The sequence below is a fragment of the Meyerozyma guilliermondii genome, genomic scaffold, assembly GCF_000149425.1.
Source record: "Meyerozyma guilliermondii ATCC 6260 scaffold_4 genomic scaffold, whole genome shotgun sequence".
Lineage (NCBI taxonomy): Eukaryota > Fungi > Ascomycota > Pichiomycetes > Serinales > Debaryomycetaceae > Meyerozyma > Meyerozyma guilliermondii.
This window is the reverse complement of record NW_001809797.1, coordinates 1,118,264-1,132,910: the sequence shown is the minus strand read 5'-3', so window position 1 is coordinate 1,132,910 and position 14,647 is coordinate 1,118,264. Positions and strand designations below refer to the sequence as shown.

At 46.0% G+C, this 14,647-nt stretch overlaps 8 protein-coding genes across 8 annotated transcripts; 2 read left to right on the top strand and 6 right to left on the bottom strand. All coding sequences in view use genetic code 12, as the record gives it.

Annotated features, from left to right (window-relative positions):
- Positions 1-6: 6 nt before the first annotated feature.
- PGUG_03876 (uncharacterized protein) lies at positions 7-564 on the bottom strand (the record flags this gene model as incomplete). Its single annotated transcript, XM_001484445.1, has 1 exon — positions 7-564. The coding sequence occupies one exon, from the start codon at positions 562-564 to the stop codon at positions 7-9; it is 558 nt and encodes a 185-aa protein (XP_001484495.2).
- An 86-nt stretch (positions 565-650) lies between these two features.
- PGUG_03875 (uncharacterized protein) lies at positions 651-1,145 on the bottom strand (the record flags this gene model as incomplete). The annotated part of the gene is made up of 1 exon (XM_001484444.1): positions 651-1,145. The coding sequence occupies one exon, from the start codon at positions 1,143-1,145 to the stop codon at positions 651-653; it is 495 nt and encodes a 164-aa protein (XP_001484494.1).
- Positions 1,146-1,291: 146 nt separating this feature from the next.
- On the bottom strand, positions 1,292-2,002 carry MGE1 (Mge1p; the record flags this gene model as incomplete). Its single annotated transcript, XM_001484443.1, has 1 exon — positions 1,292-2,002. The coding sequence occupies one exon, from the start codon at positions 2,000-2,002 to the stop codon at positions 1,292-1,294; it is 711 nt and encodes a 236-aa protein (XP_001484493.1).
- Positions 2,003-2,166: 164 nt separating this feature from the next.
- On the bottom strand, positions 2,167-4,521 carry OPT1 (oligopeptide transporter; the record flags this gene model as incomplete). The annotated part of the gene is made up of 1 exon (XM_001484442.1): positions 2,167-4,521. One exon carries the CDS (start codon positions 4,519-4,521, stop codon positions 2,167-2,169), a length of 2,355 nt encoding a protein of 784 aa, XP_001484492.2.
- Positions 4,522-5,355: 834 nt separating this feature from the next.
- On the top strand, positions 5,356-6,120 carry PGUG_03872 (rRNA-binding ribosome biosynthesis protein; the record flags this gene model as incomplete). The annotated part of the gene is made up of 1 exon (XM_001484441.1): positions 5,356-6,120. The coding sequence occupies one exon, from the start codon at positions 5,356-5,358 to the stop codon at positions 6,118-6,120; it is 765 nt and encodes a 254-aa protein (XP_001484491.1).
- Positions 6,121-6,179: 59 nt separating this feature from the next.
- PGUG_03871 (uncharacterized protein) lies at positions 6,180-9,203 on the bottom strand (the record flags this gene model as incomplete). Its single annotated transcript, XM_001484440.1, has 1 exon — positions 6,180-9,203. One exon carries the CDS (start codon positions 9,201-9,203, stop codon positions 6,180-6,182), a length of 3,024 nt encoding a protein of 1,007 aa, XP_001484490.2.
- Positions 9,204-9,300: 97 nt separating this feature from the next.
- Positions 9,301-11,949, bottom strand: PGUG_03870 (protein kinase; the record flags this gene model as incomplete). Its single annotated transcript, XM_001484439.1, has 1 exon — positions 9,301-11,949. One exon carries the CDS (start codon positions 11,947-11,949, stop codon positions 9,301-9,303), a length of 2,649 nt encoding a protein of 882 aa, XP_001484489.2.
- A 1,598-nt stretch (positions 11,950-13,547) lies between these two features.
- On the top strand, positions 13,548-14,549 carry RAD51 (recombinase; the record flags this gene model as incomplete). Its single annotated transcript, XM_001484438.1, has 1 exon — positions 13,548-14,549. One exon carries the CDS (start codon positions 13,548-13,550, stop codon positions 14,547-14,549), a length of 1,002 nt encoding a protein of 333 aa, XP_001484488.2.
- Positions 14,550-14,647: the final 98 nt, after the last annotated feature.

Here is a 14,647-nt window from a genome sequence, read left to right as displayed (position 1 = left end):
ATCTATTTACAACCTTCTGATGATATCATCGATCACCTCTTGAGTGGAAGACGAGCCTCCCAAGTCTGGAGTCTTGATTTTGTTTTCGGCCAAATTGGCATCCACAGCCTCGTAGATGCAAGCAGCAGGCTCAGCGTAGCCCATGAACTCCAACATCAACGCTGTGGATCTGATGGTAGCCACTGGGTTGGAGATACCTTTTCCTTCAATATCTGGAGCAGAACCATGACAAGGTTCACCAATAGCAAAGTTGTCTCCAACGTTAGCTGAAGGTACAACTCCCAAAGATCCTACAAGAGCAGCAGCTCCGTCACTCAAGATATCACCGTACAAATTTGGAGCCACCACCACATCGAAAACCTCGGGTTCTCTGAACATACGGTACACCATCGAGTCCACGATTTGTTCCTTGTACTCCACAGCACTGTATTCGGCAGCATTGGCGTCGTAAACACGGCGACAGGTTTCTCTGAACAAACCATCAGACTGAGAAAGCACATTAGACTTGTGAGTTACCGTGACTGAAAGGAGAAGTATGGAGCGATTTGAGAGCAGTTGAAGCATCTCTAATGGCTTGTCTTTGCAATGCAATGTCGTAAGCCATCTTGGCAATTCTCGTGGTGGCTGTCTCAGAAATTCTTTTAATGGCCTCAGCTACCTTGGAAACCGTCTTCTTTCTTGTATGTCTTCTCTTCCTTGACATACAAATCTTCGGTATTTTCTCTGACAATAACCATATCAACTGGTCTGTCAATGCCCTCCACGGACTTGACAGGACGAACATTGGCATACAATCCCATCTTCTTTCTCAAAGCAACAATTGGAGAAGAGTAACCTTCGACCTTGACGGAAGGTGAAGAAACAGCACCAAACAAAGCACCATCACATTCCTTCTGTAAAACCTCAACGGTTCTGTCGGGCAATGCCGTTCCAGTCTTCTTGAAAAGCTCGAATCCAGCTTCCAAATTGACGAAATCAAACTTTAATTCGAACTTTGAAGGAAGGTTCTCAAGCACAGCTTTACCGGCTGGAATCACCTCTCTTCCAATACCATCGCCCGGAATAAGACCAATCTTCAATGTCTTGGACGCGAGCGCGGCAGAGGAGTGGGAAAAATTGCGTCTAAATGCAGTGGCAGCAGACATGGAAATAGTGGTGATTCTTGAACTATGACTCAACCGAACCGGCACCGGTACTCGCTGGTGTACGGGTCTTTTCACACGCTAGTCGCTAAAGCTAGTAGGCTACGGTACGATACTGTTGTACTATGATGTCATTCTATTTACAGTCATTACTCTCCCTTCACCAATCCCACCTTGGCTGGTCTCAACACCCGTGCATTCAATGTGTAGCCAGGCTGTTGAACATGGAAAACTGTTCCTGGTTCCTTGTCGGGTTGAGGAATCTCAAAGGTGGCTTCGTGCATATTTGGGTCAAATTGCTCGCCCATAGGGTCGATTTTCTCAATGCCGTGCTTGGCCAATGTCTTCTCGAAAACATTGCGGGTCATATCTACACCCTCATACAAGTTTTTCACCTCATTGTTTGCAGCCAATGTATCCTCCTTGACGGCATTGAGTGCCAAGCTGAAGTTGTCCAACGACTCCAACAAGTCCTTGGCAAACTTTTGCAACGCAAAGTCTCTTGCCTTCTGAACCTCCTTCTTGGTAGACTCTTGTAAGTTGCGGAAATCAGCCACGGCTCTGGCATAGTGATTTTTCATATCAGCAAGTTCTTTGTCCTTTTGTGTCAACTTTCCTTGCAATTCCTGGATCTGCTGTTGTTCTTCAGACAAAGGTTCGGCATTTTCCTCGTTTTCGGCCACAGTTTCCTCTTCTTTTTTTGGTTCGTTCTCTTCGGGTTTAGGAGCCTGGGACGATGAAAATCTCACCATCATGGGACTTTTTTGTCCCCATACAATAGGACGGGCCATACGCAACCCAAGGGGTGCTTGGCGTGCTCCAACAGCTCTTCTAACTCCTTGGAATACTGCTCTTTGCATACTAAGTTCTTTTCGCCGTTCGGTGAAAAAAATCCATCGACCCCGGCTTATATAAGCGCAACATGAAATCTTCGATCTTTGGCTGCGAAATACGGCTTAATATATACAAGTAGCAACAACAGGTTCATATTTAATTAAGATTGTTAGTTCCTTGAACGGCGTTTCTACCACAGCGATGGACCAAAGGTCTCACCTGGCTTAAGCATGGTTCTGATAGCCAAGTTATTCGAGTCCAAAGTTCCAGCCACCACACTATTTCCCCACCAGCTAGGGAACTGAGCATTGGTCAAATACAAGCACAAAAACACCATCAAAAGTGCCCATGCCAACCCAATGTCCAATCCAGCGGACAATGAGTAATTATACTTACTCCACCAGTGAAACCATCTTTTCTTGATAAAGTAGTTGAAGGTGAGCCCGACCACACAGTACGAGGCGTAATTGTATGCGGTAGCAGGAGGAATGTAACCTGTAGCCGAGAAGAAAACGGGCCAATTGACGTGCTTAACCAAACTATTGGGCCATTTTTTCAAAATCAACCAGTTGATGACGGGAAGAATGGCACCAATAAGGAAGAAGAACAATAAGCCGTAGTAAATTTGGCCTTGAGAAAATTGACGCTGAGGGCCAATGACTCCCCAAATAATACTGGCGGTGAAGAACACTCCACCATTAGGACAAGTGTAATGGTCCTTTTGAGTTGGCGAACACAAGTCTTCGATGGAACCATAAGCCCATCTCAACACTGCAATTTGCACCAATGAACCCCAGATGGTAGCGATGAATTGAGCAGAGAACAAAAGACGAGGGCTGATTTTCATATAGTGGCCCAACTTCATGTCGGAGACAAATGTGACGGCTTGGTTGTTGGTGATGTAGCCAAACGTCTTGAAGAACATCATGGCCAATGGTTTACCAGGAAGCATGTAACCGATGATAAATTCCGTCACCACGTTCAACCCCACGGCGATGTTGGTGATGGCATAAATTACACCCACGGGAATCAAGAAAACAATGGCAATAAGCAAGGCAATTATCAAACACCATACTGGCATTTGGGTGTCCCAAGCACGAACAGTAGCGATGGACAACCCAAAGAACACCAAGAAAACAGCGCCAAACCACCAGGTTGGAACATCTTTGTAATTTTGTTTCATGAGACGAGTATGAACATCGGGCTTATCTTTCATCTTGATTTGGTTAATGATATCTTTGCCGTGGAACAAGATGGTGTGAACAATGGTGGATGTCATCGATGCAAACGACAAGCCGTAACTGATAGCAAATGTGGTGGAAAGGAACAATGGAGAGTAAGCTTCGTAAGCTTTCTTGTTGAAACCCAAATCCTTGGAGACGATTCTCAGCACATTGTATGATTGTTGAGTATTGTCAAACGACCCAGAACTGGAAATGGGCAAGTACTGGGCGTACCAGGTGTTGGAGTAGTGGATAGCAGGCACTATAATCCAGAAGATGAGAACGATAGAAATGGCAATGGTGAAAATGACTGGAGCTGGAGGAATTAAAGGTGATCCAATATAGGCAGCAATTTGGTTCCAGTCCAAACTGAAGCAGTTCGGGAACAATCCCAAACCAGTTTGAGCACCAAAGATCTGGTTGACGATGACGTTCTTTGGTTTGATCCAGGTGATCCAGGCAAAGTACGATAGCGCCTGGAAAATGAAACCGGGGAAAAAGTACCAGCAGAAACTGGAGGTGAAAATCACAGCAAAGAAAGCCATTCTACTGATTTTCCACCCGTTGGCGGGAACGTTCTTGTTGATGTGCATGTTGGTCAAAAACGTAGCGGTGATCAACTGCTGAGGGTAAATCATGGAAGAAGGGTAAATCAAGATTTTTCTCATGATTCCGGCAAGAGCAAAGCCAATACACTGGGTACTCCAGATAGCCACAAGATCAAAACCCCAGCCAAAGTCTTGCTTGTAGTAAACATTCTGAGCAAGCAAAATGTCGGTAGCGTAGGCAGCACCACTAGCACCAAACGAGACGTTACCCATGATGGTGATAAGAGCATGTTCCTTAAGATTGAATGGACCGGGGTTCAACTCGAGGCCAAAAATCTTGATGTTGGGAAGAAACCGAGCCCATGCCGTGCCGATGGGCCAGGCCAAGATGGAGGTGACATAGGTTGAAAGTTGGGCCTGAGGACTGTGGAGCGAAAATAACAAGTTTAATCCACAACCAATGGTGGTTAAAATCATGCCGATAACCCACATCCGGATAGTATTTTGCGGAACAGAAGGGTCGTCGGTCGAGGGTACCGCTGCTCTGACCTCGGGGTATGGCGAGTCGTCTTCGACTATGGGCGCCGCATAGACGTCTTCAAGAATGGTATTTTCAAGTTTCGAGTCCATAGGGTCGAATTCCTGCGACCTAACCGTGGTGAGCTTGATGGACTGGCCTGGTGAAAGGGGGATATCATCAGAATCTCCCACCTTTTCCTCGACAACATGGTGCTTTTCTTTGCCCTTGTCAAAGGCACTTCTAAGTCTGTCCATGTGGAATCTTGCAAAAATTATTAGGTAGGGAAAGCCACCTTATATCGCGATGATAGCCACGGCAGATATGGTGCCGTGCTACCACAATCGGGCAAGTACGCACGGCATCAGATGCATAGGCCCCGCAGCCATTGACGCACTATTGTTCGGCCAATTATCGAAGCCTTCATGCATCTTTCCCGCATACAGTGACCGCATCCAGCATGGAAGCGTTGTCCTCGCGGTGGTACGGCGCTGGGTTTATGCACCTATCATTTCTTGCATGAGCAAAAAAAATCGGATACAGCCGCCAAGCAAGAAATTCAGCTGGAAAAAATTCGTTTCAGCCGGAAAAAATATGCAACTTGAGTCAAACAGCTTAGGCTACTTTCGAACTTTGTCGGTTTAAGAATCGACCGATATGACTTCCACAGCCATGGTAACCCCTGCCGATGCATGCGGCGTATCAATCGGCTCACGATTGATTGATTGCGCGGGGACGCAAAATCGACATTTTTTTTGCATTGCAGATCTCAGCTATCTTTGGCCAACCGGTTCGCCGATATCCGATAGGGCCGAACTTGGTGTATCTTCCTTTATTTCAGTTCCAGCGGCAATCTAACACAAGCCACATTGGCTTATTTCAGGCTGGGTCCTAAAAAACCATACTGCAGACAAGACACTCTTGACGGGGAAGCGCCGGTACTGCACCCGGTTCCCGACCATCGGTTAAAAAAACCTTCGGGTCGTTCCGCACATGCAGAATTTCGTGAATCCGCATGCAGGACCAAACGCAGGCTCATCTACCTCATCTCACCTCAATTACGAGTTCACCTGCAACGCTTTTTCGTCACCATGAGACAAAAAAGAGCTAAGTCCTACAGAAAGCAGATGCTCGTGTACCAGCACACCTTCAAGTTCAGGGAACCATACCAAACAATTGTCCATAGTGATCTCGTAACCTTGTGCCAAAGCGCTTCTTTCGATGTTGCAAAAGGCATAAATCGAACTATTCAAGCCGAGATCAAACCTATGATCACCCAGTGTTGCATGCAAGCTCTCTATAGCACAAAAAACCAAGATGCGATCGAAATAGCCAAGAAATTCGAGAGAAGACGATGTAATCATCCTCCAAAAGCTCCACTTGATCCATCCGAATGCATCGAATCAATAGTCAATGTTGATGGGAAAAACAAGCATCGCTATATTGTAGCCACCCAGGACTACGAATTGCGCAAGAAACTTCGCCAAGTGCCAGGAATTCCACTTGTATATATGAACAGGTCGGTGATGGTGATGGAACCATTGTCGAAGAAATCAGCCCAAATTTCTGAATCTTTGGAGACGTCCAAGTTAACGGGAGGATTGAATGATGCCAAAAATGCCGGCATTGTTCCAAAAGATGTTCCTGAGGGTAAAAAGAGAAAGGGTCCAAAGGCACCTAATCCTCTCAGTGTCAAGAAAAAGAAGGTTGAGGCAACCGAAGCCTCCGACGCACCTAAGAAACGCAAAAGACGTCATAAAAGCAGCAAAGCCGGCGAAAACCATGAAGAACAATCGAACGAGTCGAACGCATCAACCGAGTCGAACGAATCGAATGAAGCACAATCGATAAGCTAATCCTCAGTAATCCAACAAGTTCAAAGGAAAATGAACCAGGTGATTCAGCATTATTTACACTATATAGACCCCTCCAAGATAGAAAATGAATTATTTTCCAATGAAGGTGATGGCTCTTTTACTTCCTTTTCGTCCAGTTTAAGTGCCAAGTCTTTTTCGTTAACTTTTAAAATGTGTTCAACATCGGCATCTATGAGACAAAGCTTAGCATTGAACGCCAACGACTTGTTGCGTACAGCATTGCGAACCGACTTCATTGCAAGATACAATTTGTTCTCTTCCTCCAAAGTCATCTGCTGATACGATGTTTCCGAGTAAAACACATAGGTAGATTCCCTCATCCAATGCATCTTTGGCTTCTCTATTTTGAACCCTTCGATCAAAGGCATTAACTCACGCTCAAGCTCATCTTTAACAATGCCAAAGAAGACATCTTGAACAAGAATCGCATTGAAGAGAGATTCTGCAATGTCTTTTTTTTTCATCATTTCAGCCTTATTCATCTCAATCCGGTACTGTTGTCTTGAAAGAACCGATTGCTGGATTGTAGTCTCGGGAAGAAAGGTGTGCTTAGTGATAGCAATGAACATTGACTCGTCGTCATGTTCAGAGTAAAGACGTAAACTCTTGGCCAAGTCACACAAGAAGGCTATTTGTGCACTGTTGAGTCCGGAGAAACGACGGAAAGTGACGGACGGAGGCTCGTTAGAAGTTTCTTCCAGCTCTTTGGAAGACTTCACATCATTCTCTTGAGTGGGCTTCACTGCATTCTCTTCATACTCCTCTCCATTCTCTTCAGACTTCTCTCCACTCTCATTCTCCTTCAACTGAAGACTCTCCTTTACAAAAACCCTAAAGACAACCTCCATTCTAGAACACCACAGAGTTTGACGTTCAAATACATCCATCAACGAGTCAGAGTAAGGAAGCTCCAACTGGTCTTCTTCGTCGCCTAACAAAACTTTACGAAGCTCTTCATCTCTGGCTGCTTTTAAGCAGTCTTCGTCACAATCCAAGCTCAGCAAAATCAAAGATGCACTCAAAGTGCTGCCTCCACAACTTCCGACCTTCTTTTTACGTCCACATGGGCACTGAATTTGTACAGTTTCTTTGCACAAGAAGCCATCACAGAGTAAAGGCTTCCCTGGTTTTTTGAAGTGGCATTTAGATTTGCACGTGTGAGGACATTTGAGTCGATACTTTTTGCAATACAGTTGGCAGTTGGCAGGGCTGGCGTGAATGTTACGTTCTGTGCAATCAGAGGAACACACATTGAGACAAGGGTGACCACAGGCTTTGGTTTCAGTACACATTGTACCACAGGAAACGTTGGTTTGTGAGCAAAGAACATTTTTGATTTCCTTACGTCCACAATTGCATCTTTTGGTTACCGATGCGGTACATTTGGGACAATTTGTATTATCGTCATGGCACTCGTGAACCTCAGGTCTATGTCCACAAGCTTTAGGACGCGCACATTGCTCGTGACATTCAAGAACAGTACCACATCTTACCGGAGCATCGATTCTGGTTTTTCCACAATGACAAACTAGATCTTCATTTGAAGACTCTAAACATATTCCGCAAGGTCCAGCGTGACATAAAGCCTCACAGTAGTGACGTCCACAAGATTTGAGCCTGTTGCAAGTTCTGATGCAAATATGAATAGGTTCCATAGTCATGGTTTCGTCTTCATTACGCAAGGTTCGAGTTCCGTTTCTAATCGCTTTCTTTTTCTCTCTTTCTCTTCGTAGCGCTTCCTTTTCAAAGGGACAGCATACCTCTCTGTGATAGTGCTTACGACAATTGAGAAGCACTGGACATTTCCTGGTACATTTGGGCTGGTATCCTTCTTGAAGGAATCTACAAGGCACCATGAAAGCGGAATTTCCACAGGAACATTCCCGTTCCAAGACATTGAAACAAACACATTCTCCAGAGTGACATTTCTGGATACAAGTACAGCCACAAGAAAGAAGCTTTCCGCAAACGGAGTCACATTCTGGGATTGGGTCGGTACATTTTGTTCTCATTTTGGGTTCAACAGAAGACTTTCCACAGTGGCAGGTCTTCACCACATCTGGAGAAAGTTTACATTTTCTTGATACTGTGGGAAGTGGCTGGCATTCGATCTCATCATAATGGACCGAACAATCGTAGTAAATTTTTGTTTTCAATCCACATTTGACAGTTCCTATCCAAGTTTCCTCTCCTTTCACGTCGTTGCACTGCTTGGCAAAACGCTGGTAGCAAGCGACGTCCATTTTCAGTTGCCCACAATAACATTTCTCTTGCACTATGCGATCACAAGGACCACAAAATCCACTATGACAAGCTTTTTTCGGGCAGCCGTGTCCCAAATCACACACATTAACCTCACACGGAACGTTACACTTCCATCCAGTCTCGTATGGAGTGATCAAGCACGGCAATTGGCGCTCGTGTTTTCCGCAATGGCACTTCATTAGCGGTCCCAAAGCACCACAAACAGGGTGGTGACCAGGGTGGCACGCTGAAGAACAGCTGTGGACACAGCCAGGATACGGCGTATTACAGGGATTTCCACAACTAAACGGCATAAAGGAATTGGGGCGAGGATTTGCAACCTTTCCGCACCAACAGGTAAACTTTTGTGGAACCGTTGATGTCACCACATTGCAAGCGGGACATCTCCAGGTTTTCTGGACCTTGTCTGTGGAAGATCCATTTTTAGCCCAGTCCTTAATACAATCCAAGTCGTAAACTCGAAAGCATTCCTGACAGGACCAGATTTTCGACTCCAGGTCGATTTCAGAAGTGCACACCAAACACGTATAAGTGCCGTCCTGGATCTCGCGGACGATCGTGGCGGTTATAGTCTCGTCGGGCTCGGCTTCTGAATAGGCATCGGAGTCAGAATCAGGATCCAAAGCGGAATCCAAATCGGAATCGATTTCCGAGTCCGATGAAAAATTGTCATTTTTGGTGACCAAAGTAGCAGGTTCAGCATTCAGCAGACCAACCATGTCACCTTCGTGTAAGTTTAAGCTCGTTCCGATGCGTGGGTCCGGCGGTAGTCGGTCATCGGGTCGTAGACGGGGCATAAAAGAAGAAATTTGGAAATGAGTCAAGATTACAAATTGGGCTCCAATGGTGTGTGGATGTGGTATTCGGTTGCAAATAAAACATTATACATTCATTCTAATTAATTCGGACGCTTCGGCGCTTGAAGAAGTCCATCACTTTGCGAGCTGCACTGGCTTCCCTGGCAGATCCCGTGGAAGTCGTGGATGTGGAGCCGGACGATGCTGGGGGTCGTTTCATCGTGCTTCCTTTCGACAGACTGGTGTCGTTGGAGTGATTGTCAGAAGTGGGTTCCAACGCTCTACGGTTGGTGGATGGTGGAGGAATGTAGTTGACGCTGGTGGATGACGAGTTGTAGGTGCTGTAGAACGAGAGAAGACTGAATCTGTTTTTCTTTTTCGCATCGCGGTTTTCCTTATTCTCTTGGTGGACTTGGTCTCGTCTCTTTTCTCTCTTGCTCGCTATCGATTGAGTATCAACAGACTTGCCCCTATTATGGCCCTTGGTTTTTCTTTCTGGCTTCACCAAAAAAACATCAGAGTCACCGGTCTCGCGAGACCTTTCTTTGACAATTTGAATGGCTTCTGACGATTTCTCCTTTGGACCATAGTGATCCTCAATGAAAACTATTGGTTCTCTTTCTTCAGGATACACCTCAGATTCGACCAGCGAATCTGGATGCGACGTCTCTTCGACCTTGCGGTCTTGTTTGTCGGGGGCTTCTGACGTTTCGCTCTGTTGGGGCTGTTTGGAGTCCAAAGGTGTAGTCATCGTACCTTCATTCTCAGGTTGTACGGGCGACACTACCTGCGAGTCAAACACGGGGGCCTGGTTGATCTGTGGAGTAATGGTGGTATCTTCTTGTTCGGCCCGTTCATCCATATCAAGGTCAAGTCCGTCGATCTTATCTTCCAAATAGCTAAGCACGGAATTTCGCTTATTCTCATGGCTGTTCATTTCACTAGTCAACACGCCATTAACGTGGACATGTGTAACCACCGAGTTTCTGCGAGAATCCAAAGATGCCGACGACCTGTCCTTCGAAACTGGACTTCCCAGAAGTACATTTTCGTTAGTAAACGTCAACGAAGTGTCTGAAGTTGGTGATCCTCTGGTGGGAGAAACGTTATTAGGGTAAGGGAGATTTACCCCAGTGGGTATCTTGAAGTAATCAAATAGCAGAGCGCTGCTGGAATTACCAGAGCCCATAGATGACGATAACGAAGAAGGATGGTAAGATGTAGGACGTGGCTTCTTTGTCTGTGGAAGACGATTGTGTGCTGACATGTGGGTAAAAGGTTGTTCCAATGCTTGCTGGGGTTCAACGTATTCAAATGCTGGACGGTCAAACGTCAATCTTGTAGGACTCTCGACAATAGTAGAGATTGGTGTTCCGGTATAAGTGGTTGAGCGAGCGATAGGAGCAGGAAGTTGAGTCTTGGATTTGTGAGCGGGAGGAACATGAGCAGTGGGTTTCAGGTAAACCTGTTCCAACAGTGTCACCGAGTTTCGTTTTTCACTTTCAGATACCACTGCCATTAATGCCGAACTGGCGGTGTAGTAAGGGTTTGAAACCGAGGCAGATTTGGCATGAGTACGGTATGCATTAACTGGGAATTGCTTTGTTGGTGAAGGTGTTTTCTCGGTTTGACCCACGGCGGTGGTGAGAGACGATGATGTGGTGGCCACTGGAGGATTTGCATAAATATGGCCATTGTTGCTGATGGTAGAAGCCGATCTTCCTCTTCCTCCTTGAGCATTCATGAGATAACTATTTGTTCTCTCATTGACCATCGAAAACCGGTTCGAGGCATTTGCAGCCGTGTTGGGGTGATTTCCAGACGCTGCCGATGCAGCAGCTATCTTTCTATCACGATGCATCTTGTCCCAATCGGGCTGTCTTATCGCAAGCAAGTTCTTATAAGGTGCTAGCCATTGGTGTTCACGGATCTCATTGAGAGTGATACGTTTCTTAGGGTCTGGTACAATGATCTTTCTGAGTAAATCACGAGCAAGAGGTGACACATATTCTGGGAACGTGAGAGGAGTTCTGCAAATGTAGTGGTACAATTTGACGATATCGGCACCATCTTCATTCTCGGGATCATCATCAAAGGGAAGATAACCAGAAAGCATAGCATAAAGAATCACGCCAAGGGACCAAATATCAACTTTTCTTCCCTCGTACGGTGACTGGGTGAGCACCAATTCCGGGGCAGCGTAGCATGGAGAGCCGCAGCTAGTCTTCATGTAGTCAGACTTATCACGGTTATAGGAGTTGACGAAACCAAAATCGGAAATAATGACATTTTTGTGTTTATCCAAAAGCAAGTTTTCGAGCTTGAGGTCACGATGAACAAGGCCCTTGGCATGCATGTGGTCGACACCAGATACAAGTTGGGCAAAAAGTTTTTTGGCCACGTTTTCCTTGAGAAATTTGTGTTGAAGAATGTAGTCAAACAATTCCCCGCCGCTGGCGTATTCGAGGACAATTCCAATATATTTACCTGATTTCATCACTTCCACGAGATTGACGATATTGGGGTGATTAAGGAGTTTCAATGAGTTGATTTCTCGGTGGATTTTGATTTCTGAATCCGAATCTTTTTGGATTGACTCACGTTTGATCAATTTGATCGCTACTTGGGAAGGAAAATTTCCGTCTTTTCTCCATCCTAGTTTGACCTTGCCAAACTCGCCTTCTCCGAGGGTGGAGCCAAGCACGTACGATCCAAACCGGACCTCCCTGTGCATTCGTTTAGTCATAACAGAAGACGAGAATGAAACGGTTTAGAACAAAATGATGGATGCAGGTGGGAATGTTTACTTTATGGTGGACACACGAGGCCCGATGGGGTATGGTAAACAAAAATAGCGGGTGTGGGTGCAGGATGTGGGGGTGTGTGGGTGTGCGAATCAGATCAGGATCAAGAAGCGGTTTCGGGTGTGTGGGTGTCAAGATCCGTGGCAAAAATGTTGTAATTGAACACGATAAAGAGCAGGCTAAAACGTGTGGCACCGACTTAAGAAGATACTGGGGAGCCCATGGGATGGTATTGGGTCGAAATCCCGAGTTTTTCGGTGAAATTCGTATGGGGGACACGTCAAGTAATAAATAAGAAAAAGCACGTCATGGATACGTTTCGACTTATCTACTTGCAGCCGCGGCACCACGGGTGATAGGGTGCAAAGGCGTTGAACGGGCGACAGAGAGGGGAATTGTGCGACGTGATGCAACCCAATTGGTGCATTATCGAGGAATGCGGCGTAGAGCGAGCGTATGTGCAGGCAAAAGAAGGGAATACTTTCACACCATTGTTCAGACAATAAGAAGGGATGTATGTGATATGCCCAAAGGGGAAGAAGATGACCGACCGGTCAGGGGTGCCGAGAAAGGTAGTGAGCGACGAGATCAGTGAAGGGAAGAAATAGTAGATTAAAGCCTAAAGAAATATGGAGAGAGAATCAGTGGTGATAGATGAAGCTTGTTAGTGTGCAATTGTTCGTCAAGCAGAAAATACTGGCAATTGTGGCAATTGTGTCATTGTGGGTAGACGGGTTCGGATGGTCGGCTAAACTTGACGTCGGCTTGGAATCGGGTATTTTTGCAGCCGATATGGAGACAATAGTGCGAATGTTGGGCAGATAGGGGCAATTGATTAGTGGAGGATAAGGCATTGGATCGAAAGGAGAGGATACTTAACAGTTCAGAAGTGAGGAAACTCATATTGACTTGACTGAATAGGCTTTACTGAATAGGATTGTGTTATCATGATTGACTTATTTAGGACTGACTTATTCATGATTGACGGTAGTACAGGCAAATCGAAGCTTGATTCACAACTGGTTGAAAATGAGAAACATCGATTTGTGCTTGTGAGAAAGGGAGTGGGTATGTGAAAGATTGTGTGAGACAATTGTGTGAAAAGTGCTGTGAAAAGATTATGAGAGAGAGAATGAGAATGAGAATGAGAATGAGTGTGAGAGAAAATATGAGAAAGGTTCTCCATTACAGACCAGCAAACAAGATCAAGAAACAGGAATACAGAACAACAGAATTGGCATTGAAGTGAGTGGATTTTCTAAGCAAGGTCAGTCCAATTGGTTGATACTTTGGTTGTGGTCATATTGAATAAATCAATTGCAAACACTTTCTATCACTCACACGAGACTTTTTCATTCACTTCGATCAACTATTAATTTCAATCAATTGTTCACTTCAATCAATTGTTCACTTCAATCAATTATTTACCCCAATACTTGTTCGCCCATTCACTTCATTTCGCAGCCGTCTCCCCTCTCACACCCATGCACCACCCGCACCCGCACCTCATCTTCAAACGCGATCAACACAGCAACGCGTTATGACACAAGAAGCAGATAATGACAGCGGCCCGTTGTCCATCGACCAGCTAGAAGGCAACGGGATCACCATGAGCGACATAAACAAGCTCAAAAGCGAGGGTTTCCATACCATAGAAAGTATTGCGTATACTCCAAAAAAGGCGTTGCTTCAAGTGAAAGGAATCAGTGAAACAAAAGCCGACCGGATTTCGGCTGAGGCGGCCAAAGTGGTGCCTTTAGGGTTCACCACCGCGTCAGAATTCCACTCGCGACGGTCGGAGTTGATTTGTGTGACCACGGGATCAAAACAATTGGATACGCTTCTTGGAGGTGGAATTGAAACCGGATCAATCACCGAGGTTTTCGGTGAGTTTCGTACGGGAAAGTCCCAGTTGTGCCACACGCTCGCGGTGACGTGTCAGCTTCCTATTGATATGGGTGGAGGTGAAGGAAAATGTTTGTATATTGATACCGAAGGAACGTTTCGGCCGGTGCGGTTGGTGCTGATTGCTCAGCGGTACGGCTTGAATCCGGACGATTGCTTGGATAACGTGGCTTACGCGCGGGCGTACAACGCCGAACACCAGTTCCAGCTCTTAAATATGGCGGCGCAAATGATGGCAGAAAGTCGGTTTTCGCTTTTAATTGTCGACTCCATCATGTCATTGTATCGAACCGATTACAGCGGCCGTGGAGAACTTTCGGCACGTCAGGCTCACGTTGCCAAGTATATGCGTACGCTCCAGCGTCTTGCTGACGAGTTTGGCATTGCCGTCGTGATTACTAACCAGGTGGTGGCCCAGGTGGATGGCGGTGCATCGATGTTCAATCCCGACCCCAAAAAGCCCATTGGAGGTAACATCATTGCTCACAGCTCCACCACTCGGTTATCGTTCCGCAAGGGCCGTGCCGAGCAGCGGGTGTGTAAGGTTTATGATAGTCCATGTTTGCCCGAAAGTGAGTGTGTATTTGCCATTTACGAGGATGGCATTGGCGACCCGCGCGAGGACGAGGAAACGTAGTAATGAGAAAAAACGTCAAGAACGAGTGCGGCGCCAGCCGCGCTTGATGTAGTGTCTCTGATCTGAGCCTGCGGTTTCATTGTGAGTCTTATCTCATC